General features: G+C 39.8%; 4 protein-coding genes and 4 non-coding genes across 10 annotated transcripts in view; 6 read left to right on the top strand and 2 right to left on the bottom strand.

Moving 5' to 3' along the window:
• Positions 1–1,137: 1,137 nt before the first annotated feature.
• The window catches only part of ccdc39 (coiled-coil domain 39 molecular ruler complex subunit), a 31,298-nt gene continuing 5,104 nt past the window's right edge, over positions 1,138–27,331 (bottom strand). Inside the window, exons 1-20 of one of the 3 annotated variants that reach the window (XM_028592271.1) lie at positions 11,754–11,987; positions 10,627–10,746; positions 10,361–10,507; positions 10,119–10,277; positions 9,933–10,025; positions 9,692–9,820; positions 9,347–9,538; positions 9,100–9,203; positions 8,881–9,013; positions 7,859–8,053; positions 7,569–7,733; positions 7,335–7,472; positions 4,754–4,962; positions 4,455–4,578; positions 4,174–4,333; positions 3,917–4,023; positions 3,107–3,247; positions 2,784–2,963; positions 2,084–2,169; positions 1,138–1,584 (exon numbers count right to left, since the gene is read on the bottom strand). In XM_028592271.1, the coding sequence (XP_028448072.1) occupies positions 1,407–1,584; positions 2,084–2,169; positions 2,784–2,963; positions 3,107–3,247; positions 3,917–4,023; positions 4,174–4,333; positions 4,455–4,578; positions 4,754–4,962; positions 7,335–7,472; positions 7,569–7,733; positions 7,859–8,053; positions 8,881–9,013; positions 9,100–9,203; positions 9,347–9,538; positions 9,692–9,820; positions 9,933–10,025; positions 10,119–10,277; positions 10,361–10,507; positions 10,627–10,746; positions 11,754–11,852 (2,859 nt within the window). In that variant the 5' untranslated portion in view covers positions 11,853–11,987 and the 3' untranslated portion in view covers positions 1,138–1,406. Of the gene's footprint in view, positions 1,585–2,083; positions 2,170–2,783; positions 2,964–3,106; positions 3,248–3,916; positions 4,024–4,159; positions 4,334–4,454; positions 4,579–4,753; positions 4,963–7,334; positions 7,473–7,568; positions 7,734–7,858; positions 8,054–8,880; positions 9,014–9,099; positions 9,204–9,346; positions 9,539–9,691; positions 9,821–9,932; positions 10,026–10,118; positions 10,278–10,360; positions 10,508–10,626; positions 10,747–11,753; positions 11,988–27,331 lie in introns of those variants that run through there. The other 2 variants (XM_028592272.1, XM_028592273.1) reach the window with 2 other exon arrangements.
• dcun1d1 (DCN1, defective in cullin neddylation 1, domain containing 1 (S. cerevisiae)) lies at positions 12,983–16,016 on the bottom strand. The gene is made up of 7 exons (XM_028592275.1): positions 15,467–16,016; positions 14,632–14,845; positions 14,276–14,444; positions 13,859–13,989; positions 13,686–13,768; positions 13,496–13,592; positions 12,983–13,266 (listed from the first exon to the last, which is right to left on the bottom strand). The coding sequence occupies exons 1-7, from the start codon at positions 15,584–15,586 to the stop codon at positions 13,190–13,192; spliced, it is 891 nt and encodes a 296-aa protein (XP_028448076.1). The 5' UTR covers positions 15,587–16,016; the 3' UTR covers positions 12,983–13,189.
• On the top strand, positions 15,754–17,267 carry setd9 (SET domain containing 9). The gene has a single exon (XM_028592277.1). The coding sequence runs from the start codon at positions 15,804–15,806 to the stop codon at positions 16,689–16,691; it is 888 nt and encodes a 295-aa protein (XP_028448078.1). The 5' UTR covers positions 15,754–15,803; the 3' UTR covers positions 16,692–17,267.
• eif4a2 (eukaryotic translation initiation factor 4A2) lies at positions 19,900–24,998 on the top strand. The gene is made up of 11 exons (XM_028592274.1): positions 19,900–20,131; positions 21,097–21,148; positions 21,251–21,383; positions 21,639–21,778; positions 22,201–22,369; positions 22,474–22,583; positions 22,925–23,068; positions 23,440–23,577; positions 23,709–23,798; positions 24,059–24,138; positions 24,225–24,998. Exons 1-11 carry the CDS (start codon positions 20,103–20,105, stop codon positions 24,367–24,369), a joined length of 1,230 nt encoding a protein of 409 aa, XP_028448075.1. The 5' UTR covers positions 19,900–20,102; the 3' UTR covers positions 24,370–24,998.
• On the top strand, positions 21,424–21,497 carry LOC114566108 (small nucleolar RNA SNORD2). The gene has a single exon (XR_003694016.1). It is a non-coding gene; the product is annotated as a small nucleolar RNA SNORD2 (small nucleolar RNA).
• LOC114566107 (small nucleolar RNA SNORD2) lies at positions 22,021–22,095 on the top strand. The gene has a single exon (XR_003694015.1). It is a non-coding gene; the product is annotated as a small nucleolar RNA SNORD2 (small nucleolar RNA).
• On the top strand, positions 22,648–22,825 carry LOC114566106 (small nucleolar RNA SNORA81). Its single transcript, XR_003694014.1, has one exon. It is a non-coding gene; the product is annotated as a small nucleolar RNA SNORA81 (small nucleolar RNA).
• On the top strand, positions 23,144–23,329 carry LOC114566105 (small nucleolar RNA SNORA81). Its single transcript, XR_003694013.1, has one exon. It is a non-coding gene; the product is annotated as a small nucleolar RNA SNORA81 (small nucleolar RNA).

Here is a 27,331-nt window from a genome sequence, read left to right on the forward strand (position 1 = left end):
TACCATGTACACACTGTTGCTCTAAATCTAAAGTTCTTTCTTAGGTATATGTTTACATTTACATACAAATTTCTAGAGTGAAAGTAATCTGCTGAGAGGGGTTGAAATGTTCACTGTAAACACCAATGCAATGTTGAAACAGAAAATATTTATTTGGCAAAACATTACTGTTGTAAGTAGCACAGTGTTGTATACATAGCATACAAGAAAACAAAACCATAAAAATAGGTTTGAATTATGGACACCACTGTAAAGCGACTCAAGTTTGGCTTTGACTCTCAGTGCAGCTTCTCTCATGGTCAACCCGGGGTTGATCACATGATCATTAAATGTGGCGCTGATCTCAGCAGAGATGGCTCTCCTTCCTTCTCTTCTTTGCTGGTCTTCTTTCAACTCGTTCTCTTCTTCCTCCTCTTCTTGTTTCAACTCTTCCTCCTAGAACTTGTCCTCCTACTCCCTTCACTCTCTACTCTTCTCTTCACTTGGCATCCATTGTTCAAAAAAGGTAATCTGACCTTTGACCTATGTATAGATCTATACTAAAGCAGTGATTGGCTAGGGATCAGTTAACGGTGCTCTAAGCGATGTTGGGTGATGTCACTTCTTGTTGACGTTCAAAGTATTTTCAAACAAAACGAGGCTAGCTTGCCCCTCCCTCTCCCTTCCGTGTACTAACTCCCCAAGCCCCTCCCCCAAATCCTTCTTGCCAGTTATTGGCTGGAACACTTTTTATGTTTCGTGGTGCAGGTTGGCACAGTTTGTTTTTGTTGATGTTTGTGGAGCCTGGGCTGTCTACAGAGACCATGTTTTTTTACAGTGTTTTCAGGGGACAGGCAGCTAGCAGACAGTGATGAGATGTTTGCTGTATGCGACAAAAAATGTTGTAGCCTAAGTGACATCGCTTAGAGCACCTTTATTTTTCTTCCAGAGAGAATGCATCTCATTTACAGTAATTAAATGCTTTTATTAATGTGCTGTGACAACTAACAGATATTCATCCATTTGGATTATTTGTGTTTTATTTCTGAAACTGTAACAATAATCACCACTATGATGTACCATTTGTAACGTTACTGTTCATACTTCTTCCAATCTGTGCAAAACAAACAACCAAAAACAGGAAAGAAAAAACAAGGATCATGTTCCTTCTTTTTTTATTAAAAGGAAATATTAACTGATCATAGCTGAGCATTAGTTGCTCTGTAGAATTTGATTAGGAGTTACTCATAAAATGATGGTTCACTAGCAGTTTGTTATTCCTCATTTGTTTCCCTGTAACAATTCAAATGTTGTGTACCTTATTTTAAAGTGTTACAGAATAGTACCAAATTAACAATAACAGACTTTTAATGCATTAAAATACAGTATGACATTAAATCCGTAAATAAAGAATAAATCGGTCATCATTATGGGTTCTTTAACTTTCTGCTGCTGCTGCTGCTGCTGCTCGCAGAACTGGAACGTCCGGAGGTGGTGAGAGGAGGGGAGGTCATGGCCAGATCCAAGCCCAGTTGCACAGTCTTCAGCACGGGGGAGTGAAGTGCAGAGGCCCTGGGGCTGCTGCCGGCTGAGGACGCAGAAGACCTACAGTACAGAGAGAAAAACACCATCAAGATACAGAGGAAGAGCAGCATAACAAGTCTCCAATTTTTCGCATGATAGAAGTACACAGGGTGACATATTTAAAATGGGTATTTATGCACAATTTTATTTATAGACGGCATCATTCTTATTCCCGTTTTTACAACTACTGAAATTGTCATGAAAGGGTGTCTAATGAGGGTCAGTGGGTGTTGCAGTATTATGAAGTCACATAGTTTCCCTCCATGTGATTTATTCATACAGATAAAGACAAGTGAATATCTTTTCCCAGAATATTTCTCCATCAGACTGTGGAGCAGCACACCAGTGAAACAGTCTTTTTCAGCAGTATTCAATTATTTCCCGCATGCTCACTTTTATGATCAGTCCAATAGTTCAAACTCATGACCATCTGACAACAAGCCCTCATTATTTCTCTAACCTAACCTCCACTATCACTTCTCTGGAGAAGAGGTTTTATTAAGAATTGATTAAGTCTGACCTGAGAGAGGCAGAGCTGCGGGCAGAGCTTATGGAGCTCCGATGACTGGAAGGAGTAGAAGACGTAGATGGAAGAGACAAATGGGCCTGAGAGAGGAAAAACACTCAAAGTTAAGGCATATATGTTTTTGCAACTCCATAAATGACTATAAATGACCACAGTCGGTCATCACTTAAAGGTAAAATTTCTTTTTTATTATAAAGCAGGTCTAAGTGCCAAAGAAATTCTGTGAAGGTATCAAAATGCTCATTCCACAGAGAAATGCACACAGCCTGTATTCAAACACGGTGCCTTTGAACAAGCCATCAGGATTTCCGTGTGGTTGTGTTCTCACAGCTATACTATATAGAGGTAGAAAGTGCCGTTACAGTGCAGTTACAGTTATTGCCCGGCTGCAATGACGGTGCAGAGACGCCAAGAGCGCAGATGTGGAAAACCTGTAAACACGGACCCATCAGAGCAGACTGGGCTTTTTTTGGGTGCGGGGCTTAAAAAGACAGGCGCTAAAACGGAGCGTTTCAAACAGAGGGTGAATACAAGTATATTCAGACAGACAGTATGAGTACAAATGTTTTTGAACATTAATGCATGTAAACATGTTCTAGTAGAAACACAAAATACAAGGATGAACCTGAAAATGAGCATGATATGGGACCTCTGTCCTCTGAATATAAAAACAACAGTGTCAATTGTTTTATACCTGCAGGAAGTATTTCTCCAACACTGATCTGAGGTCAGGGGTGTCATCCATGGCCACATTCAGCATCTTGTTGATACTCTTATTAAATTCTTTTAACTCCCTTAGCTTAATGTCCTTCTCCTCGAAAGTCTCAGTTTTGGTGTTTTTTGCCAAGCGGATCTCTTTGGTAAGCTTAGAGCACTAATAGACAGACAGAGGAACCAACACAAAATTAAAATGTGATTATGGTGACTGCTAATAAATGTTTGTAGTCAAGGATACCTGTACTGTATATACACACACAACATTGCTCCTTTAGAAAGTGGGACAGGGAGACATCAAACCTGCTTTGTGGCTCTGACAACCTTCTCCTGCTGGGAAGCGATTTCTTTGTTCAGTTTACTGATGAGTGACTGTTTGTGCTCTATGTTATCTTTCTCCATCTGCTCTTCTTGCAACAGACTCTCCAATGTATTGTTCATGTCCTGGAAATGGAGAGCGGCACGCACGCGCACACACACACACACACACACACACACACACACACACACACACACACACACACACACACACACACACACACACACACACACACACACACACACACACACACACACACACACACACACACACACACACACACACACACACACACACACACACACACACACACACACACACACACACACACACGCAAGCTAGTTTATTCATAACCCAATCGTCTCACAGGGACACACCTACATAAGACAATATGCTACTTGTATAATACTGAAGAAGAGAGACAGGAAGGAAGTAGAAAGAAGATCATCAAAAATGGCAAATAAAGAGAGAATAATAACTAAAGAGGGATGTTTCACATATTTGTAGTGGTCAGTAAGTAACTTTGAATTCTTGTTCATGGACATAAACACTTACTTTATACTATTAACTATTGTGAGCATCAGAAGGTTGACTATCATACTAGTAATAAATAAGGAATAGGCAACAAATAAAAACTTGTTGTTGACAGTACCATAGTAGGACAACTTTTGGAGGAGGGATTGTAAATGTAACACTAATAGAGGAGTATTGTTATGGGATAAGTGTCTGATGAGGTATTTGGTATTTAGGAAGTAATTGTAATGGGCTCTACACTGGCTATAAAAAGGAATAACCTGTAAGTCCTGTTGGAGCTCTTGGAGTTGTCTTTTCCTGTACTTCAGCATCTCTTCAGCCGCCCTCAACTGCTCTTCCAGCTTCAGTTTTTCCTGGTGCTCTGGACCTAAAACAAAAACAGTCTAAATTACTTTGTGATCAATGGTTGCTGCTCTGTTGATTTGAACAGACAAAAAGAAATAAACCACATTAATACCATAACTTCCTACTGATGATACCTAGTTTAGTTTATTTCAGTCTACCTGGTCATACGTACTGGATTCATTTACTTTGTTGAGGGATTTGCGAAATGCTGAGTTACTGTTGTTGAACAACTGAATGGTGTTCTCCAGAGCTCTATTTTCCAGCTCCATCTTGCGGATGTTAGCATCCAGACCGTCTCCCTTCCGCTTGAGCTCCTCTTTCTCTTGTGCAGCCTGATAAAAAGCACACAGCAGTGATTCAAAGTGCTTGTGTGCACTGCAGGAACACATCTAACTCAGCTTCAACAGACTCTGTATGTAACACAGTGGTGTGTTTAAAGACCTCTTACTGTACCTTTGTGATGTAGTAAGCCTGTGATTTCTCCTCTTCCCCCTCAGGAGCCGCCAGTGAAAGCATCACGACCTCAAAGCGTTTCTTCATCATGTCAATCTTGTACAGTTTCTCATTCAGCTCAGCACTGACACAGAATCAATTGCCAAATAAAGTGATCTTTTTTTGTAAAAACTCATGCAAGTATGACATCATTCCCAACGGAGAGCAACGTTTTATCTCTTTGATTGAATGGACAATAGTCGGCTAGATGAGCAAAGGCTGCAGAAATGTGAGATTTAGGGTCACAGCTGGGTTTTTACCTGAGTCTCTGTCTCTCCTGCTCACTGATCTTGAGCTGCTGGCTGAGCATTTCTCTGTAGACCTTGACCTCTTCCTCCCTGTCCTTTATGGCTTTCTGCAGCTCCAGCTTCCGCTTCTCCAGGGACAGCACGCTGCCCGCCTTGTTGTACAGCAGATCCCTCATACGCTTGACCTCTATCTTCATGACGTTGTGCTCCACCATGTTGTCCTGATGAGGAACATATAAAGTCAACATAGTGCTTAGTGGTTGCTAATTTTTTATAGATACTGTTGATGATATTTTCTGTGTAAAAACATAATTTGCTGACTGATGACGTCAGCTATTTGGTATCTGGTGTCTACGGATACAGCTGACATCTGTGGTTGATTGCTGGGCAGCTTGCCTTGACATTCAAATAGTGATAATTACAGCTGTAACTAACAATTATTCAGATTATCTAATTATTTTGTCATTACTCATTTCATCTATAAAATGTCAATAAATAATAATGTGCTGAACTGAATGGGCCATTAATTGATTTGTCAGTCAACAGAAAATTAACTGATAACAATTTGGATAAACGATTTATTGTTTAAAGGATCCAACATTTTGGTAACACTTGTTTGCTTTCTAATCTAGAGATAGATGAGAAGCTCCATACGACTCTTGTGTCAATATACAGTGAATATGTAGCTGAAGCCATCAGCCTGTTAGCTTAGCTTAGTCATTAGCTTAATCTGTACAATAACCAAAATGTAAAAGTGAATTTTATGCAATTTACATGGATTTCTGTGCTGGACCATTTGTTATCTGGGAGAAGTTACTTCCTGGTTTCCTGGCAACTGGCTGACTAATGGAATCTGTAGGGCCTACACTGCTTGCCTGACAAAAAATGCCAATTCATTTGCTGGTTCCTGTTTCTCTAATGTGATGATTAGCTGTTTTTCTCTGTTTAATATCTTTGTAAAATGAAATTGGGCATTGGGACTGTTTATGGTGTCACCTAAGGCCCTGGCAAACTGATTGATCCCAAAAATAGTTGACAGAATAATTGATAGTGAAAATAATTGTTAGTTTCAGGCAGCCCTATGTCCTTTTTCTTCATTAATAATGGCAGATTCCAAAACGGAATCTCAAAATAAAATTATTATTACTTATTTTGTCAGACCTACTGAAAGCTATTTAATTTACAATTATATGCAAAAGAGAAAAATAAAAAATCAATTATTTTACAATTGGGTGGCTGTAACCACTAAATGTTTGGTAATTTTTAGTGCTGTCAGTTAAAGTAATGGTTCGGAGTAATTTCACCCTAGGGTCCTTTGCACCATGACATCGAGCTAAACACCCCCCCAGAAGCTTTTTTCAGCTGGGTCTAACATTGGGAGAGTTAGCGTAGAGTAGCGTTATCAGCTGAATAGCTTAGCGCAGGGGCTAATGGACCCACGTTTGTATCTCGTAAATGACCCCACTAATAATGCCCGAAATGATACCAAAGGTCTACTGTAGTACATATAGGTTATCTACTCATAAAACGATGGATTGGAAAGTTTGTAAGTACACCAGAAGTTTATGAACACTTGCCTGCTCTTCTGCTCTCTGTTGCTGCTGCTACTGCTGCTACTTGCAGTTAGACGAGTGCTTAGGGGCGTCTACAAATTACTACACCGAAAAGAGATACAACAAAAAATATTTATTAATTTAATGATTAAATAAGGTAATGTCTCCAAACTTACCTCAGTTATTACTTGTCTCCTGCTAGTCATTTACCAGATACAAACGTGGGTCCATTAGCCCCTGCGCTAAGCTATTCAGCTGATAACGCTACTCTATGCTAACTCTCCCAATGTTCGACCCAGGTGAAAAAAGCTTCTGGGGGGGTGTTTGGCTCGAGGTCATGGTGCAAAGGACCCTAGGGTGAAATTACTCCGAACCATCACTTTAAACGCATTATTAATGGCATTAACGCGAACCCATTTTAACGGCGTCAATTTTTTTATTGCGAGATTAACGTTCTTTTTGGCCTAGCAAACTTTGTAGTTTTTTTTCACATGCTGTTGCAACAACTAGTAACGTTAGAAAAACTACAACACCACACCGGATCTAGCTAGACCGGAAACAAAACAACAGGCACGCCGCACACACTTGTTTAGGCTCGCGAGCCAGCCAAAGAGTAGTAGGCTACGTTACATTTTGAGTGGCTAGCGAGCGCGAGATGCCAAAATGGATGCCAATAAGATTCTGAATGGAAAGTTTACTTTTAAAAAGTTGCCAAATGGTTCCATTGACCAACTGAAAGCTATTTAATTTACAATTATATGCAAAAGAGATAAATATAAAAATAAATAATTTTACAATTGGGTGGCTGTAACCACTAAATGTTTGGTAATTTTTACTTGATTAATGACTTACTGAGCCTCAATTACTTTTGTGTCAATCAAATAATTATTTATAGTATATAAAGAGAATGACCTTCCAAACGGAGATATAACTTTGAAAAGAAGCATTTGTGTTTAATCTCCTAAACACAATTTGAACACAGCAAGTCGACACATCAGGGACTCAAGTGATTTCATGACACCTGCTGTGACATCAGTTACCTGTTTCCTGAGCCTGAGTCTCTTCAGCTCCTTTTCATTGGTGTTACGGAGTAGCAAGAGCTCCTCCACCTTGTTAGTCAGATTTCTCCTTTGAGCTTCTGACTTCTCCATCTCTTTCCTCAAATAGCGAATATCATTCTGTCAGGGACAAAGACACGTGTGTGATGGAATTATTGTACTGGTTCAGTGTGTGAAAAATGCATGTATGGTGAGGTGACAAACAATCAGACTGACCTCAGACTCCTTGAGTGTGTTGGTAAGCATCTTGGCCGTCTCCTTCTTCTCCTCTAGGGCTTTGGTCAGCTCAGCGATCTTTGTGTCTAGCATTTGTTTATCATCCGAGTGAGCTTCACCTTGCAGCCGTGCCAGTTTTCTACCCAGGCTGACGATCTGGGAATCCTATACACAATGCAGCAAAGTGAAAGGAAAATCTGAATATATACATATTGCAGAGTCTAGCACCAACCTAGGGAAAGCTGGGTAGTGGGATTGTAGAAAAGTGTGTGTGTTTTTGGTAAGCATGCCTGTTGACTCGTGATCATCTGCTGTTTTACTAATTCCTTCTCCAGTTTTCTAAGCTGGCTGTCCAGGCTGGTGATGGTGGATTTACTCCTCGAAACCTGAGCAATAGAATTCTTCTCGTTGGTCTTGAGGGCCTGCAAACGCTCTTTACGACAAAAAAGCTCCTCCCTGCAGTCATGCAGCTGGACATCTAATTCCTATAGCAAAGCACAGGTCAAAACAGGGTTACACAGTAGTATTACAGTATTATATCATTTTGAGCATAATAAAAATGGCCTTGTCATACGTAGCGCAGATTCCAAAAACACATTTTAATTAGTGTGTGAAGTTCAGGGTCTTCTAATAGGATTGGGCGATACGAAGAAAATCAAATATCACGATATTGTTGACCTCAATATCGATATTGTGGCAATATTGTAGGGTTGACATTTGGTGCTTTTAGATTTTTGATATATAGTCATCAGTTACATGGATTTAATGACTACGTGGGTAAACTAAGGCAAATAATAGAACAGCTAGAACAGTCTGGTAAGTTCACATACTGACATCATTTTTGCTTTAATGCAGCTTATAAAACCAGGAGAAACAACACTTGTGTCTACGACGATATCTAGTCTCATATCACGATATCGATATAATATTGGTATATTGCCCAGCCCTGTCTTCTAAGTACACATTTAGTTTAAGTTTGTTTAGGTAATGTATTTGTGTCTTCACAGAAAAGAGCATGGTTCTTTACTGCCTCATCTTTGATGGTCAATTTTTGTGTTGTGTTTTTTTAAGAGAATATTAGCTGTTAATCATAATATAAATTAAACATTTTTTGAGTAATGTATTGAGCTTTCAGTGCAGCTTTAAATTCATGGCTACGCCAACATAATACAGAAGTTGATATTTTGATTGTGTCCAAAAGCCATCAGCACTGAGATGAAGAACTAAAAAGTTGTAACGTGTACAACAACAGTTCTCTGTTGCCATCAAAGCAAAGTAAGAGCTTATGGTTCAGAAGTGTCAGGCTGCTTACCTTGATTGCGTGTTCCTCATCCTTGAGGAGGTGGTCCATCTGTGCAGCTCTCTCCTCCTCACTAAGGGCGGTCTGAGTCACAACTTTCAGCTTCTCTTCCAGCGCAACATTGTAGGCCCTGGCCTGCTTGAGTCTACAACACACACATGTACAGACAGAGCTTGTCTACTAAAGCTAGAGTGGTAATTTAGCAACAGACACATGTAAGATTTCACTGACTTGTCATTGTTATCCTGGATGTCTTTTTTCATTCTGGCTATGTGGGACTTCACCAACTCCACATCGGAGGTTGCTCTGTCCAGTGTGCCTTTGCAACTATCCAGCTGCAAAACACATAAGAATCAATTTGCTCACTCTTCTGATGAAATTGGAACATTCGTTCAGCTATGCCCACAACTGAAAATATTTGTTAACAGGATTTTCTCATGACAAAAGTTTGGTAGTTCAAAAGCTTTGAAAAGCTGACCTCGTCCTTCAGCCTGCTGCAGTTATTCTCCTGCTCCTTCAAATCCTCCCGCAGTTTTACAGCCTGTCGGTTGGCCATTGTTATCTTCCTCTCCGTTTCCTTGTTGTTGTTCCTCTGAGTATCCAGCAAGTGCTTCTTCTCTGTAGTGGTGCAATTCCTCTCCCTGATGTTCTGGTTGGCTTGGGCAAGTTGCTGGATGGATGAACGAAAAACGACAGGAATACAAACATTTGTGTACCGTTAAGTGTGTTTACATTCATCAGCTTTTATTGTTCAGAGGTTTATATGTTTTAGTTTGAGTCAGCACATCTTTTATCAGAAGAAGAGCAAGGTCACAGTCTTTACCAGAGCACACTGCTGCATCTCAGCGTCTCGTTGCTTCATCTGCTTGATGGTGTTTTCCCACTGGTGGATGAGCTGCTGTGTCTCCAGGTGGGCCTGCTGCAAATTTTCTGTAGTTTTATCCAAAGCAATCTGTTCAGAAAGCAGAAGTGTATTCTTATCTACATTGTGACCGTCTGTGGCTCAAAGACTTCACATTTCAGCCATATAAACAGTGCTAATGTACAGTTTTTTCTTACTGTACCTGTGCAGATACAGTCTCAGTCAATTCTTTGTCAAGTGCTTTGCGCTTTTTATTGGCCTCCAGTGTCTTCTTCTCTATAGCCAGAGTGAGTGACTGTATCAAGAGAGGTTATGCGGGTATTAGCTCAGGATAAGTCAGTGTTGTAAACAATTACAGAATTATTTAATACAGCCCTTTTCTCCTCACCTTGATCCTCTGCTCATCTTGCTGGGCGTACTTCATGATGACCATTGTGTCCTCATCTTTGCGTGCTGACTCCTCTAAAAAGCCATCCATGGTCTGCTGGTCCCAGTTCATTTGATTCCTAAACTCCTCTAGCTTCTGTTTGGCCTTGAAGATATGGTTCTGAGGATATGGACAAAGGTTAACTAGCACATTGTGGCATCTATAGTTGATTCTATGTTTAAAGTGTTGTGGATGGTATAGACCTCGAGCATGTTCCTCCTCTCTGCTAAAGATCTGTGGTCATTCTCCATCTTAGCAATCTCTTGTGCCAGGCGACCTGTCTCTCTTTCTGCGAGGGAGGTGAGGTGTTTCTCCAACTCTTCATCTCTTTCCTTTGCCTTGCACAGGGCCTATGTGCAGAAAAATCAAAACGAGAAATGAATACCATAGCCTAACCATAACCCAATCACCCAGAAGAGACACACACCTGTCTGACACATAAATAATAAACATGTTTTGATATACCTACCTCAGTATTTTCCAGCTCTTGTTTAGCGTTTTTGAGGAATTCGGTCATTAACTGCTTTTGATCCTTGTTTCTCTCAAGTTTGTTTTCCAGATGCACCGACTCTGTCTCTTTTTTACGAATCTGTTGTTCAGAAGGTCATCAGATTAAAAGCATAATAACATATAGGAAGCATAATGACATATAGGACATACAGTCTGCAGCATGTTTGTTCTTGTGAGCTATCTCGCATGATTTGCCTTTCACTACATGCAGTTAGAAACATTTGTCTATGACACATGAACAGATTCACAATTTACCTAAAAACACTTTGTCAGTTGCCCATTGCATGTTAACATAAAACTTTACAACCAGGTATTAGAGCCATGCCGTCTAAATGCTTACAATGTAATTGTTACAATATGGTTGTAGTGTAGAGCTATAGGTCTTACGTGAGCTTATATGTAGTTAAAGATTTTGATAGTGTGCCACATGACCTGGAATCTATGAATTCTATTATTTGAAAAAAGAAATCCTACTTTAGACAATAGTTCAAACAGGCAACACTGACCACAGTTCAGTAGCCTACCACTGAGAAAACATGATATAGAGAATTTCTTTCCCACGTAATAACTAAGCAAATATGTAAACATTCAATATGTACACTACAAACATATAAACATGTTTGTAATACAGGAACCGCAGAGCAAATTTTCACACGTTTTTACAGTTTAACTATATCTGCCAGTTTTCAGCGTTAATTCCTGAGTTCCTGAGACACTTGATTTATTTATATTTTAACAGTGTTCATGTTGTTTAATTTATAAGAAAAACTTCTAAAGATATAAGACTTCGTTACATTAGCTAATCATGAGTCCTTTTATCACACTAAAAACATTAAATTGACTTTTGATTAAATTAGTTTTGTCAAATAAACATTTACAGTAAAACCTCTTATTTTAACGTTAGGTTACAGCTAGTCATTTTTGACGGTCCCTAAAGAAATCTAACTTCCGTTAAATGTCAAACATCCAATGACCACATTAGCTAGGTTAAAGACAGCAATTATCAGTTACTTTTTAACAGTTTCTGAAATAAAGTAGCTAGCTAGTGGTGTCACAGCTAAATTAATATAACTGTGCCACACTCACCTCTTCTATCAAAGCCTTGTTTTCAGCGTTAGGTTCGGGGATAGCAAAGCGCTCATCCCAGCCCATCTCGGTTAAAACTGTATTAATAATGCTCGGCATTTTCCTGCAGTTTGACTAAGCCTCTACAACTAACAAAATAATTCAAAGTAATAGCTAGCTAATTGTTTCCGCTGGATTTTAATTAACCGCTGCTATCAGTTGTTTCTTTCTCCAGTTTGCCGTTGCCAACTGTTGCAACCGCTGTCTGTTGTCAGTCGCCCCTAGCAACCGCACGTGTCTTACAATGTTGTCACCACAAGGAGGCAGCAGCGCATCACCTCACCTCACATTGTGCTGCAAGCCTTGTTTTATGTCTCAGTTTCATTAATATAAACATACCAAAAGCATTCAACATTAACGTTGTTGACTTATACAACTCAGACAATACTCTGAGGTAACTCAAAACGTAGCTTATTATACATAGCTACAGTATAAAGATGGCTAGGTATGTTGAAAAGCACACAAAAGTCACTACCCTAACTAAACGTATGCATATGGTATCTCCCTAAAAGCATTATCACTCTTGGCGGGTCATTTTTTTTTCATTATTGAGCTTTTAAAAACATATCTAGCGTATTCCCTGTCAACATTACTGAATGATTAACTGTAATATATAGGCTTTGTATGCAAGAATCCATGTCTTCTTTCAGCTTATACAGACCTCTCCAACTTTAAAGAAAATGTAAATAGTTTAGGACCAATTACCAGCTAATGATAAAGTATAAGCTCTACTGAATCATTAACAAAGCAGCTTTGTATTGCAGTGTGAAAAACAAAGACATCTTCCATTTTTCCTAGTTTAAATCAAAACATTCATACAGCAATTCAGAATACAGAAACAGACAGAGATCTGCTAGTTTTAAAGATACCAAATTGAAACATTTATTTTATCTTTATACATTTGTGTTTAAACAAATAGCATTACGCTTAAAAAATTACAATCAATGTTTTATACTGAATATCGCACAAATGTATCAAAACAAAAACAAAATCAGGAATGCACACGAGTATTAAAATTCAATATTTAAAGAACATCCCCTCATGAACCCTCTTGTTTAGATTACAATTCAAAAGTGTGTCTAACATTACCTGCTTTTGAGCGGAGGTGACTCCTCTCTAGTTGGCTTGAGCGTACACAAAAGCCAATACTTTAGATAAAAGTTCCAGACCACCACAAGTTGACCAACAAAGAGATATGCCTTTTTTTATATATATATATATATATATATAAATACACACACACATATATAAAGTCTCTGCTGTGTAAAATATTTCAGTCCTGAGGGTTGAAAAGGCAACATAGTTCTCAGCTCAGTGCGGTCCCCTTGTCCTCCGTTCACTGCGCTCCGTGGTTTGTTGGAAACCTCACATCGATGTTCCTTTAGTGAGAGCAGCCTTTAAACTGCCGTGCTTTTGGTCCCGATGTGTGGTCGTGCAAACTCCACAAAGTCATCAATAAGGACAGGCCATGCACCTATTGAATGAACAAACAAAACTAAATTAATTACTCTACCATGGATGAAGACATGATTATGGAACTGGACTGATCTGATATTTTAATACTTAAAAACCATACTAGGCCTGTGTGAAGCAGGGTAGAGGCCCTTCATCTAATAAGTTGTGAGGGAACAATTACAGATCATAGGCGCTTGCATGCACACAGTGATGAACCGGTTCACTTTCAGCTGAGTGTCTGTACAAACCTTCCTCATCATAATTCGACATGTCATCTGTGATCATTGTGCTGAAGTCTAGTAAGAGGTTCCAAGTGTCCTTAGGAATTGATCTTTTGTGGTGCTCCTGCAAAAGATGTTGGGCAAAGTTGAAGCAAGTCAATGAGACGTGATTATATTTGCGTTTGTAGAGTAATCTTGAGTGTGATTATCAACTTACAACTAAAAAACTGTTCCACAAGTCCAGGAACTTGAATCTTCCAGCCAGTACTAAATTCCAATATGCAATTGCCATTTCTAAATCTGTAAGAGAATCAAAAATAGGCCAATAAACATTCAACAATAACATAACAAACAAACGGTTGATGCGGATTAGCATTAAAAGGTTCTTACCCAAACCTTTCTGGCCAGGATTCTTTGCAAAATTAAATGTAAACTGGTAAAAGTCCTTAAATTTCCCTTGGTCCTTTAAGTCTTGCTCCATCTTTGGCAGCTGAGCTTTTAGCTTCTCTACGCTGTCACACCTGTGGAGACACAAAAGCAGACTTGTGTTTTGCTGGATGAAGAGGAATGTTTTTTCAGTGGAGTACATTCATCTTTGTTTGTTGTAAAACTAAGCAATTCATAAGATGCATGTATAATGGTAACTTATTTGACATCTTCCAAACAAAGCTGAGAACCTCTATATAAACTTTTTTGCAGCAAACTCTATGTGTACATAGCATATTATATATAGTATCACTGTTAGTTTGATAATAAGTACCACTTTACAGAAAAAGTACACTGTGCCATCTGAAAATACATTCTCACCCCTGTTCTGTCATGCCATCCATGAACTCCTGTTTTGAAAACTCGCACTGTGTTGCTGCCCTGAACTTCCAGGCTATGAGAAGGACACTTATACTGGCTGGGTCCAGAGCCAGGTCGTCACAGAACTGCTGGATGCCATCAATGCCGATCTTGTTGTCATCATGAGGATCTAAGTATCAGAGTGTGAAGTGTGCTTTTGTCATTTACTTCAGAGCCAGATGGACAACTTTCAATAAATAACACTCAATATTTTCAGTGTTGCACTGTGATATAATCCCTTTACTGTAACAAGCTGAAAATTGCATTGACTATAACTGTGGAGTTTTATTCTTACACATTCAATAGGCTTTCCATACCTCTATATCTGTTGTACAGCTGATCAAGCTTCTTCTTGTCTAAGGCCCCCTTTAGATTTGAAACATAGAGCTCTGGATTTTGGAAAAACTTGTCAGTGGCAACATCTAGTTTCCAGTCATTCTGTGACAGACAGGTCAGTGCGGTTTTCTCATTGGATTGTGTGAAAATCATGAACTGACGAACTTTATCCTTTTGTGAGGACTTCAGCTTGTTCTGCACAAAGACATACAAAACACTTGTTGCAATAACACAAAAATAGACTAATGTAAAGAACAGCAATAGCAAAATCAAACACATCACTTATCTATTGAAATAACCATTTATATCAGTCGCTAAAAACGAAATTTCCAACTGCCGAACTCCAAAATGAACCCAAAATAACCACGAAGTGTATGCTAGTTGTTAGCTAACGTTACATAAACACCGAACCACGGTTTAATACATTTAAAAAACAGCAATAACATGCTATCCTGACAGCATAGACAGACTTGCAATGTGTTGACTGACTGGCTAGCTAGCTAATATCTTTACATTTATGATAACATTGAACAATACAGCTAGTCATAAAATCCTGTCGACAACAATACATAGCTTACGCTGCTGCAGTGTGTGTAACGTTGGCCAATTTTGTTTGTCAGTTGGCTTAAAGGCTAGCAAGTTTAGCTAGCTAGCTAACTAGGCGAGCTAATGCTAACGTCGAGAGCTACGTCTGTTTTCATTATGTAAAGGGAATGCAAGGTCATTAGCGCAGCTTTTTTTTTATTATATTTATCCCCCCAAAGTAATAGTTTATGATTACATCACGACACCAGAATAAAAACAGTAATTTCTTACCATGTTTGTCTTTGCCCGACTCCCTTTCCTCCCATCCAGCTGGCTAATGCATGTGAAGTTTTTTCGAGTCACGTAAAAAATTCTTCCGGTTGAAGCATCGTATATCAAAAATAAAAGCATAGGTTTGGTCGCTCCTTGATTAAGCCATATCTTAAAGTGTTAAATTGTTAGATATTTTTCCCATTGCCTAACACATTATACACATTTGTCGTAAAGTGGGAAAAAAACGTTAATAAAGTTTAAGAGTTCTGAGACGAATTTGGATATATTAACAAGTGCGCTTTTTATTTTGGAGCAACTTTAAAGGAAGAGACTCTAAAACTAAGCTTCTTCCTCCATGTCCGAGCTCTCTCAGACGTCGATCTGGATGTTTAGAACTGCTCTAAAAAGATTTCAGAACAAATGGAAATCGTACAGACACCGATTTGTCCCATGGGTTGTACTGAACCTGTCTAAAAATGAGAAAACGCTGCGGCAGGTGACGGAGCGCTCGAAAGACAAACAGGTCCCAGATGAGGAGGTTTCGCAGAGCCTGCTGCAACTCTTCAGAGTCCTGCTCAGTAATGGGGCAAATAAGGGGGGACTCCGAGCAGCTCCAACCCACTTTTTCAGACAGGTAACAAGTGAAGAATACCAGTGTGGAGGAAATCCAGTGTGTGGAGATGATGCCATGTTACAGTCTCTTGGATTCTGTATTGACCGGAAACCTAGCACTTTGCCCTTTGCAGGAACTGGAGTGTTTGTTACCAAAGGATTTGTACCCAAAGGAGCTACAGTGGCTATGTATCCTGGTACAGTATATCAAGACTATGAGCCAATTCTCCTCCAGTCCATCAGAAACCCTTTTTTATTCAGGTGTATTGATGGTGTCTTGGTTGATGGAAATGACAAAGGCATATCCAAAATGGTGTTCAAGTCATGCAGTGGCAGGGACAGAATAGGGCCTTTCATGATGAGTGACACCAGCTGGCTGACAGCCAGTCCACAAAACCCACTTGCTGTTGGTCAGTATGTGAACAACTGCTCAAATGAGTTGCCTGCTAACGTGTGCTACCAGGAGTATGACGTGCCGGACACATTTCCCATCGAGCTCCGCCTGTATCTGCCAAATGTCAACTACAGCCATGACACACAGAGGCCTCTACGCTGTGTTGTCCTTGTATCACTCAGAGACATTACAGTAGGGGAGGAACTCTTCTCCAACTACTACACCATTGTGCATTAGAGACTGTTTTCTTCAGAGTCAGAACTGAAGAAAACAATACTAGCATTGTCTGTCTTCCTAAGGGGAAAAATAATTGTGTACACTCCGCATTGCACTGGAATAAAGGCAAAGATGTAATGTATGAATTAATGTATTCCGGACACAAAACTGCTCTTATTTGACAGTGTTGACGGGTATTTTAAAAAATGTATAGAAAAAGCCAAGGTTAATTGGGCCAGGGAAACAGACCTGAGCACAGTGGTGTGTCCAGACCTTTTTGACTGGGGTGGCCCAAGTTGGCCACTGACTTATGCAGTGTTGGAATAGCATTAATATACAGTAGGGGATTTGTTAATCTTTAACAGGGGAGACAGTTCACCAGTGAGATGGCTTGTCCCCAGTGGCTATACTGGTGTTCTACTGGCAACCAACTAAGAAAAGCAGCACCACACATCCAACAGTTGCCCTCCTGCCATATGTAACATTATAGGCTACTCTATATTAGAAATGTATAGAAAATAAATGGGAGGTATCTTTAAAGCGTAGGCTACTTACTTGTGCCTGCCTACACATAAATGGCAAGCTTTTCCCATAATATTGCTGGTTCTGTGGTGTTGGAATTTCATATAAAGTTCCTCAAATAGAAATGTATAGCAAATTAATGGGGTTATCTGTAATATACAATTTATTTTGCCTAAATGGTGACCTTTTCCTAAAATACTGCTGGTTCTGTGGTGTTGGCTTTTCAAATATGATACCTGCATTGCACCATAGGAGCATAATTTTAAACCTTAAAGCTTGGGGCTCCTGGGTAGCCTGGTAAAGTGTGCACCCCATGTACAGAGGAGACTCAGTCCTTGCTGCAGCGGGTTCAATTCCAACCTGCGGCCCTTTTGCTGCATGTCATTCCCCGGCTCTCTCCCCTTTCATGTACAAGCTGTCCTATCAAATAAAGGCCTAAAATAATCTTTAAAAAAATAAATATATTATATACAGTACAGGCCAAAAGTTTGGACACACCTTCTCATTCAAATGCGTTTCCTTTTATTTTCATGACTATTTACATTGTAGATTCTCACTGAAGGCATCAAAACTATGAATGAACACATATGGAATTATGTACTTAACAACAAAGTGTGAAATAACTGAAAATATGTCTTATATTTTAGATTCTTCAAAGTAGTCCCCCTTTGCTTTTCTATTAATAAGGGAAAAAATTCCAGTAATTAACCCTGAAAAAGCACACCTGTGAAGTGAAAACCATTTCAGGTGACTACCTCATGAAGCTCATTGAGAGAACACCAAGGGTTTGCAGAGTTATCAAAAAAAGCAAAGGGTGGCTATTTTGAGGAATCTAAAATATAAGACATGTTTTCAGTTATTTCACACTTATTTGTTAAGTACATAATTCCATATGTGTTCATTCATAGTTTTGATGCCTTCAGTGAGAATCTACAATGTAAATAGTCATGAAAATAAAGAAACACATTGAATGAGAAGGTATGTCCAAACTTTTGGCTTGTACTGTATGTGCCCCCCTTGGATAGTTGTTTGAGTGCTGACACTGGCCCCATGAATAGGCCTAACTCTTTTGGTTCTATATTTTTTAAATTTGAACTAATGCCTTTTTTTCACTGCATGGTACAACTCAACTACACTTGACTTGCTCTTTTTTGGTTTTCCATTGACAAAAGTTGTAGATCGTGCCTGGTTGGTACCTGGTACTTTTTTAGGTACCACCACCTCAAGGTTCCAAGCGAGCTGAGCAAATACTAAAAGATGGAGTTAAAACACTGACCACTGATCAGAGAGAATCATCTCTAGCTCAACAGTGGACGTCCTGCGCAAACCCGCAATGGTAGTAACTATATGTTAGCCTACATATAATCTAAATGGTACTAAAGGCGCTCATATGTTTTGGATGAAAGCTTTAACCTTTAAAGTAATAAAGGAACTACTCAAGTAAGTACTTTAAAATGGCACCTAGTTAAATGTGTTCCTTTCCACCACTGCCTCGTAGGCCTACCTAATGGAAATTTACAGGAAGACAAATCAGTGCACTCAGCAGAACTGGTCATAATCCTGCTGTTGCTGATGGGGGAGGGATCAAATGTTCAGATTCCAGTTGAGTTTTAAAAAGTTAAAGGGAAATCCGTGCACACGATTTGTCAATTAGGGATTAACATGAACTTCGTCCACATCTAGGTCAAAACATTAAAAGGGACAATCTGCAGACACCCTCACGGTTAAATGGGTTCTAAAACAGAGGGTGCAGGTCCTCCAAGTATGAGTAGGCTAATTCAGAATCTGACTCTTTCATACAAATAATTACCAAATGAGACACCAGACAGAGACTGTTAGAAATTGGAGAACACAGGTTAATACAGAAAGAAACTGGTCATGTTGGTCACAGTGGGCTAAAGTCAACACTTCACGAAATAGGAAAACACAAGAGTATAATATGTCATGTTGGTTATTATAGTGTAATAAGGATCAGTGTGAAAATGAGACCAGAAAACTGCGGAGAAAAATACTTTGTTTATGTCAATTTAGAGCTACTCAAGTCCAGTAAGTAGTGGAAGTTTACAATGTAATGTCTGGTGTCAAGAAAAAAACCTTGCCCAACTTCTTTACCACATCATGCCACATAAAGACTGGTGAGATATGTCTGTCCAATCAGGTTTCTTGAGAATGTGCAATGTACCAGGTCTCTTTCTGCTCCACCTCTTTCATTACACAGTTAGCCAATATATGAGAGGGATTGTATAGGCCTACTTGTCATTGTTATGTTTGAAAACCTGTCTCCGACATTACTCTGAAAGAATGTATTAAGCAGTCCATAATTGTGCTGTGGTTCATAACTCACTCACTGCTATCTCAAAGTTGCCTAAGATAGAATACATAATGTAAGAACAAATCATGTAAAACACGCATTCCCTCCACTAAACTTCGTGGCAACTAAAAGTGGTTTCATGATTGGGATGTAGGCTAAATCTTTCTTTCAATTTGTCATTTTTTTCTTAGGCTCCTGTATTACAGTTGTATTTCATGAACTGCTCTTGTATCGGCCCTACGCGAACCCTCTCTCCGAAGATATTGCACAACCTTGTCAGATCCGTAGTCAGAAGGTTTTGACCTGTCAGAGACACTGTAGAAACCAAAGCACTACTTATTACTGCAATATCCTTCCGCTGAGAAATATAGTCTGGAATACTTTTCTCATTTTTATCGGTTATTGAAACATACATTTGTATATAGCAGATAGAGAATACAATTTATTGTGATCCAAACATTAAGTCAGTTAACTGAAACTATATTGTCAACGAAACTGAGCATTTTAAGTTAGTCAGTGAAAAAAGTGCGGCTGCATAAAGCCAGTGGGCATCGCCATCAGCGATCTTTCCAGTCGCATGCTGAAGTTAGGAACGGACCATGTCTAGCGATTCTGCTGATTTTAACAGGTAAGAATCTTACATTTGGTCTCATTTTTAAAACAATACTCGATGTTTAGCTAAGTTTATTTAACCGTGCCATGGTGGTGTGAACTACGTTTGATGCGGAATTATCTATTATATAGTTAGCTAGGTAGTTAGGCCCCGACCGCATTGAGGGCTATGGGGTTGCTAACAGCTAGCTTTGTACAGTTAGCTGCCCAGCTACACCTCATTTCCAAATTGTTACTAGCTATTTTGATAAAATGTTCTTTCTTTCTTATGTCGAATGTGTGATTAATGAAAACTGGGTTGTATGCTTAAAACGTTTTGCTGTCGTGGTTGTGAGAAACGTGGGGCCAGGCTTATGTTACAACTCGGCCTAACATCAGTTCTCAGGCAGCAGGAGTCATCACAGGCCCAACTATCCGACATATTGGCTAACGGTAACTCTTTTGATACTCAAATTGACATGAGTCACAGTGGACGTATAAACCTGTCTGGACAAACTTTTCCGGATCCCTTAAACTGTGATTTTAGGAGCGCCAGGTAACGTTAGTTGAGCCCTACTTGTGGGATTTGACACGTGGGCCCAGCGAAGCCCCGGACTCTGTAACGAGATGCTCTGGGCGTAACCCGGTGAGAACCGCTAGCGACACATCTGACGTAGTTCTTAATGTTAAGTTTTACGCGGTTAAAGTGGCAATCACTTAAGTTTCAGTCCTGGTTGACTTAAGAATTTCTATTTAAATAAACAATGACATTGTGCTGAGAGTTAAGCAGTCTGGAGCATATAAATTACAGCTTTAATATTAACGTGGAAGGTTAACGCTGGGTTTTTCATTACGTGTCTTGATCACTCACGGCACGTGGTGGTATCATCTTGTTGTAATTGCCTGTTCTTAGTAGTCTATCCTCAAGAGCTTTTCCATTTCCATGATGGTTATGATTGTAAGTTAACTTCAAGTGAAATTTACCTCATTTTTCTCACACAGCTCAAAAGACCATGGGGGGCCAGATGGAATGGAGCCTGATGGTGTTATCGAGGTGAGTGCACGACAAAATGACATTCGTCTATGCACAGCTGTTTATGCAGCTTTAGCATTGAATGTGTGCACTTAAACTCATAAGCTATTCTTCTTACTTCAGAGTAACTGGAATGAGATTACGGACAACTTCGATGATATGAGCCTGAAGGAGACTCTTCTCAGGGGGATATATGCATATGGTTTTGAAAAGCCATCTGCCATTCAACAAAGGGCAATCATACCTTGCATCAAAGGTACAAAAAACATTTAACTGCTAAATGGATTGTTTTGTTTGAGTGAAGTGATGCTTTACCATCTTTCGGGACTTACCCATTCATGGGGATAACTTTTTTTCCAACTGATCACTCAATACTGTTAACTAACTGCTATGCAATCAAACCTGACAATGTCAGATATTTTTTTGTATAGAATTTGGAATGCACATTTCTCTCAATCTTGTGTGATTGAGTTGGAAGGAATATGTTCTTACTGTAAATATTTGTCTGTAGGCTATGATGTCATTGCCCAGGCCCAGTCGGGCACTGGCAAGACGGCCACGTTTGCCATCTCTATCTTGCAGCAACTGGACATAGAGGTGAAGGAGACTCAGGCTCTGGTGTTGGCTCCCACCAGAGAGCTGGCACAGCAGGTATGCTGTTTCTGAGGTCACAGTGACCTCCACAGTATCTCAGACCTAGACAGCATATTGAGGACACTGATTCATTTACTAAGGTACCATTTTTTTTTTTTTCAAACTATTCAAAATTCAGAAATTGTGAAACGGTATCCTTAAGATTGGTGTAGTCTCTGTCCATGGCTGCATCGGTCTAAATCTGGCTTAATTGAATGATTGTGGTTTAAATGTATATATTCATGTTGCTGTGGAAAACTGGGTGATGTGATGGCATACCATCTTTCGGGACTGACTCTATAATGGAGATTACTTTTTGATTTTACTGATCACTTTGAACAGTTATTCCACACACTGTTGAAATGTCCTGTCTCGCTATCTGTACCACACATTATCCTAAAGCAGTGTTTGTTTTTTTCTCCCGTCTCCCCCCTCATTAGATCCAGAAGGTCATTCTGGCTCTGGGTGACTACATGGGGGCAGCATGCCATGCCTGCATCGGAGGGACCGATCTCCGTGCTGAAATAACAAAGCTCCAGGCTGAGGCCCCTCACATAGTGGTGGGCACACCAGGACGTGTGTACGACATGCTTAGCAGGGGACATCTGTGTAAGTATGACAGGTCTGGATTAACAGAAAAGCATTTTCAAACAATTGGGTGATTTTTATTTTACAAATAAAAGCTTGACTTTTAACACTACACTTCTGTGCAGCTGCAAAATGCATCAAGATGTTTGTTCTGGATGAAGCTGATGAGATGTTGAGTCGTGGGTTCAAAGATCAAATCTATGAGATCTTCCAGAAGCAGAGCACAAACATTCAAGTAAGAACCTTTTTAGATAAAAGCACAACACTGACATGACTGGAATGAAATGTTTAATATGGAACCCTTCTGCATTAACAGAACTCTGCTGTAATTGTATGATCCAGACTTTGTTTCATGCAATAATGCTAGCAGAGTATTGCGTGGAAGGAGATTATTTCCCACTGTACTGAAAATGAGATGTGGTCGAACCTCTTTCTTAATGTTCGTTGGCCACTGTCTCAAGGTGCATTGCTACATGTAGGTCTGAATTTTTTTAAATGTACTTTTGAAACTGCACCAAGTTGACTTGATTAATGATGACTTGGATCTTATGGTGACATGTTGTACATCTTCTAAAGGTGGTCCTGCTCTCTGCCACCATGCCAGCAGAGGTGTTGGAGGTGACCAAGAAGTTCATGCGAGAACCCATTCGCATCTTGGTGAAGAAAGAAGAGCTTACCCTCGAGGGTATTAAGCAATTCTACATCAATGTGGAGCGAGAGGTGGGTTTACTTATCCGCAACGCTCTAGTTGGTAACATTTCAGCAAGCTGCTTCTCATGGTTGGCAATGTCTTGTCCCTTCTCTCTAAAGCACCCTGCTGAAACTGCAGGAGCCAAACCTCACAGGTTTAGCTCATGTGGCCGTGTAAGCATGGGTACACCAGGGAAGGAGATTAAAATGCACAGTATCGGAAATGAGGCTTGGGGGGGACCTCTTTCTTAATGTCCAGTGTCCTTCGTCTCAAGATCCTGTGTTACACATTAGCTGCTCCTTAGTTTAATAGATGCTTGATAAGCAGGCTTGCGTTTTTGTCGTCAGCTTAACTTTGTTCAGTTAATAATGCTTAACTTGTTTTTCATGGATATCAACAGGAGTGGAAGCTGGACACCCTATGTGATCTGTATGAAACCCTGACTATCACCCAGGCTGTAATTTTCCTCAACACCAGGAGAAAAGTGGACTGGTTGACTGAGAAGATGCATGCTAGAGACTTCACCGTCTCTGCTCTGGTAGGATCTGTTTGCCTGCTTGGCTCTAAAACTCTTGTTGGATCAATACACTGTTTTGATGGTCAAGGCTCATCAATAATAATTATAATAATGCTACACATTTTCCTTACTAAAATACTCTCTTTTTACAGCACGGTGATATGGACCAGAAGGAGCGTGATGTGATTATGAGAGAGTTTAGGTCTGGCTCAAGCAGAGTGTTGATTACTACTGATCTTCTGGTTAGTATGAGGTGTAATGTGATGGCTAACATAAATGTCAGATAATCGGTTGTAAAGTTAACCCCAAATGTTTTAAATCCTGCAACAGTCCTGTTATGACCAAGCAGTCAAAACTTTTGGAAGATTAGGGCTCGTTCTCCACAATGGGTTCTTCTACTGTAGAAATCTGTTACTTATATACGAGCGACATTGACGTGCACAATGCTTTAGCCATCCATCTCTTAGACTAGAATGTAATTTGAAATGTCTCTTTTGCTCAGGCTCGTGGGATCGACGTCCAGCAGGTTTCCTTGGTCATTAATTATGACCTTCCTACAAACCGAGAGAACTACATTCATAGGTAAGTTGCATCATACAGTATATTGCACCAGTATGTGCATCTCTGTTTCCTCGAGACTTAACGTGGCCCATCTAACTCCCCTTCAGAATTGGTCGTGGTGGCCGTTTTGGCAGAAAAGGAGTTGCTATCAACTTCGTCACTGAGGAAGACAAGAGGATTCTTCGGGATATCGAGACGTTTTACAATACTACCGTGGAGGAGATGCCCATGAATGTGGCAGACCTGATTTGAGCCCTGAGATTATTTTTTAAACGCAGTGATAGCGATCGTCCTCTTGCATTGTGCTTATTATTCGAAGGAAAAAAAAAAAAAAAACTTCTCAATGCTAAATCTTGGCTCTGAATTTTGGTATGTGTTAAAAGCGAGTTGATTTCTATGGTGGTCCCTCTCGGACAGTTGTAGATTCTAACCTCGACAGGTGGCTGTTTGGAGCTACACAGCTATGGGGTCTGTAAACTTAAAGGTTCTTATCAGGTATTTTTTTCCATGTTCAATTAAGATGTGTGTATTCGATGTTCTCCATCATTTAGTAATTTACTTGTGGACTAAAAGGTATAAGTGCTGTATAAAGTCTGCAAATTATGTTATGCTAACATATGTGCAATGTATTGTGGGACTGCTTAATAGACACTTAATGTGTTACTGTAGGTTCACTTGCCTTTTTATCTTTTGTGAATGTGTTAATTTAATATACTTTTTTTTTTTTTTTTTTTAAATCCCAATTGCTCTATCAGAATTCCTGACATGTGATACCCTTACCAGAGTATATTGCTTCTCTTCTCACCCCACCCCCTCTACTATCAGATTTTCTCTCCCACGAATTGTATAAATGTCTTAATAAACTGATATTGCTCTAAGTACACCTGCTTGTCTGTTATGGAGGTGGATGGTGCAATCTGAACAGTTTGTACAGATTATATTTAGTATAGTAAGGAAAAAATGCTTTAATCTGGTATAACATACTTTAGGCAAATACATTAAAGTCCAACTTTATTTTTAGATCACATGAAAAATTGCACTTCAATAGTCAGGAATTTTTTTTTTTTTTTTTTTTCGAATGTAGTGTCTGAGATGTTGCCATTTTCTTATTGTAACCTATTCAGACTTTTTTTTTTTTTTTTTTTTTTTTTTTTTTTAAATCACTAAACCGTAGCCCTCCATTGTAGCTGTAATCTCCCCACTGCTGCAGAGGAAGAAAGTATGAAGAGAAACTCACTTTTCAGCCAACGGCTTTTGAAATGTTTCATCAGATTTATGCTAAGAACTTACACAGATTCTAAAATTTCAGTTGCAGGTAGTGATGGCGAGATGAAGCACTGAAGCTCTTAAGCAAAATGGTTTGCTTACAACACCACCTGTTGGTCAAAGAGTGTATAAAAAAGGCGTATCTGATGATTCTGTGATACTTATCAGATTGTCGCGCCAGTGAAGACTTAAAAATTATGATGAAGAAAAAAATTAATTTCCACGTAATCCATATCAATATAGTGTGTATTTTCTGGTGGTATAATATAATTGACATAACTGTAAACTGATTTCCTTGAGAGCAGGCGCGGATTAATGCACAGGCTAGTAGGCTGCAGCCTAGGGGCCTCACGTGTGCAGGGTCCCCGGATTGGCCAGACAATTTATTATACCTTTTTTTTTTTTTCGGCCCATAAAAGTGTTAGGCCTAGATCGGCGGCCCATTTTTTTTTTTCAATTGACTCTGGGCTGGCCAAAAAACACTTTAGTCAAAAATATCAGACTATTTTTTTCCATACACCCCCTACTTTCACATTGAAATGGACTAGTCCATAACGGTGCGCGGCGCGAAAGATGAACACACAGTGACAGGAGAACTCAAACAGAGACGAAGCAAGACGAGTCTAAACGCGAAAATTAAACGAAGTTACCCGAGCGGCTCAAATAAAAGAAAAAAGATGCCGCTAAGTATTTGGCAACGCTGGCAAGAATGACAAACTTTCTTTACGACTACTGTTGTGGATACAGACATGAAGAACAACAGTCCAAAGCGATGAACATGCCGCTACAGCAGCAGCTGTGAAGTGGCGCTAGGTGAGGATACCAAGACAATGAAGAGGACAACATATCTTTAAACAGCACCCTCTTTGGGATTTCTGCCTGCATGCAGTTTCGTGTGTGCATCTGTCAGGCTAGAACAGTGATAAAGATCATGGAGAAGAAACGCAAAGGAGGTGCAGAGAAGCTGAGTGAGAAAAAAAAAACGCCGCCAAATGTGTCAAATGGACAGACATGTTTTCGCCAATAGCAGGACCTCCATCAGCTCCCGTGGCGGACGATAGCGGTGCTGGTGTCGGCTACAGTGACATGCACAGTGAGGAGAAGACTCAGGAGGAGAGGGACAGAGATGAGGGAGTGACGCTACAACCTGCGGTAAACACAACTCTCCTTAAAACACTTAACCCCTTGATAAAACTGAGCAAAACCATAAAGCGCAGCCTAGGGGCCCCTGACCACCTTAATCCGCCCCTGCTTGAGAGGAATGTGGCTATCAAACGCGTGTAAATCAATCCTATTGGTCATAATAATGGCAGGAAGGGCAATTTAAGTAAGCTATATTACTCTAAAACTGGAAAGTGGCAGTGGTTTAACTGGGCAGAGAGCTGTGAATATTCTCGTGTAGATCATGGATGATGTATAATAAAAACGTGGAGATTCTAACCACTCCATAAACCAGTTACGTGGTACGGACGGGCAGCGAGGCTTCGGATGTCTATGTACGAGCTTTACCGAAATAACCCGGGATTCCTCGACACACGCTTCTCTTAATACATCCATGTTCGAAGCCTCGGCACAGAACGTAACATCACTAGTTACAGGCACAGATGGGTTAAAACGTCAACTAAACCTACAAACATCCCTTTAACATGGCTGGGTCGAAGCTTGAGAATCACTGGGCACTGTAGGTTTTGTGACACAGCACCACCTACCGGCAAGCTGCAGCCTAAAACCATAGGCCTACTCCAGAATATTGTGTTAGATTTATAACTGTTGGGAAACAGCAGTCAGAGAAAAAAATATAGCCTACATTTGATAGTGTGTAAAGTCAACAACTCGCAACTTTGTATGGTATTTTAAAGGATCCTCCATTCATCCCTAACATTTCTATACCCACTTCAGTTTGCCTATAACTATGCTACAGTTCCTGCACAATTGGATAATGTTTGAT

The sequence above is a fragment of the Perca flavescens genome, chromosome 12, assembly GCF_004354835.1.
Source record: "Perca flavescens isolate YP-PL-M2 chromosome 12, PFLA_1.0, whole genome shotgun sequence".
Classification (NCBI taxonomy): Eukaryota; Metazoa; Chordata; class Actinopteri; order Perciformes; family Percidae; genus Perca; species Perca flavescens.

What these genes read in the sequence shown, in the direction of transcription:
- dcun1d1 (XM_028592275.1), bottom strand. Translation starts at nt 15,586, where the DNA reads ATGCTTTTATTTTTGATATACGATGCTTCAACCGGAAGAATTTTTTAC. An exon ending in GTCGGGCAAAGACAAACATG is followed by an intron (nt 14,846 to 15,466) that starts GTAAGAAATTAC and finishes GTCTTTGTGCAG; the next exon opens with AACAAGCTGAAGTCCTCACA. An exon ending in TCCTGGCCAGAAAGGTTTGG is followed by an intron (nt 13,769 to 13,858) that starts GTAAGAACCTTT and finishes ATTCTCTTACAG; the next exon opens with ATTTAGAAATGGCAATTGCA.
- setd9 (XM_028592277.1), top strand. Translation starts at nt 15,804, where the DNA reads ATGTCCGAGCTCTCTCAGACGTCGATCTGGATGTTTAGAACTGCTCTA.
- eif4a2 (XM_028592274.1), top strand. Translation starts at nt 20,103, where the DNA reads ATGTCTAGCGATTCTGCTGATTTTAACAG. An exon ending in AATCATACCTTGCATCAAAG is followed by an intron (nt 21,384 to 21,638) that starts GTACAAAAAACA and finishes ATTTGTCTGTAG; the next exon opens with GCTATGATGTCATTGCCCAG. An exon ending in GCTTAGCAGGGGACATCTGT is followed by an intron (nt 22,370 to 22,473) that starts GTAAGTATGACA and finishes ACTTCTGTGCAG; the next exon opens with CTGCAAAATGCATCAAGATG.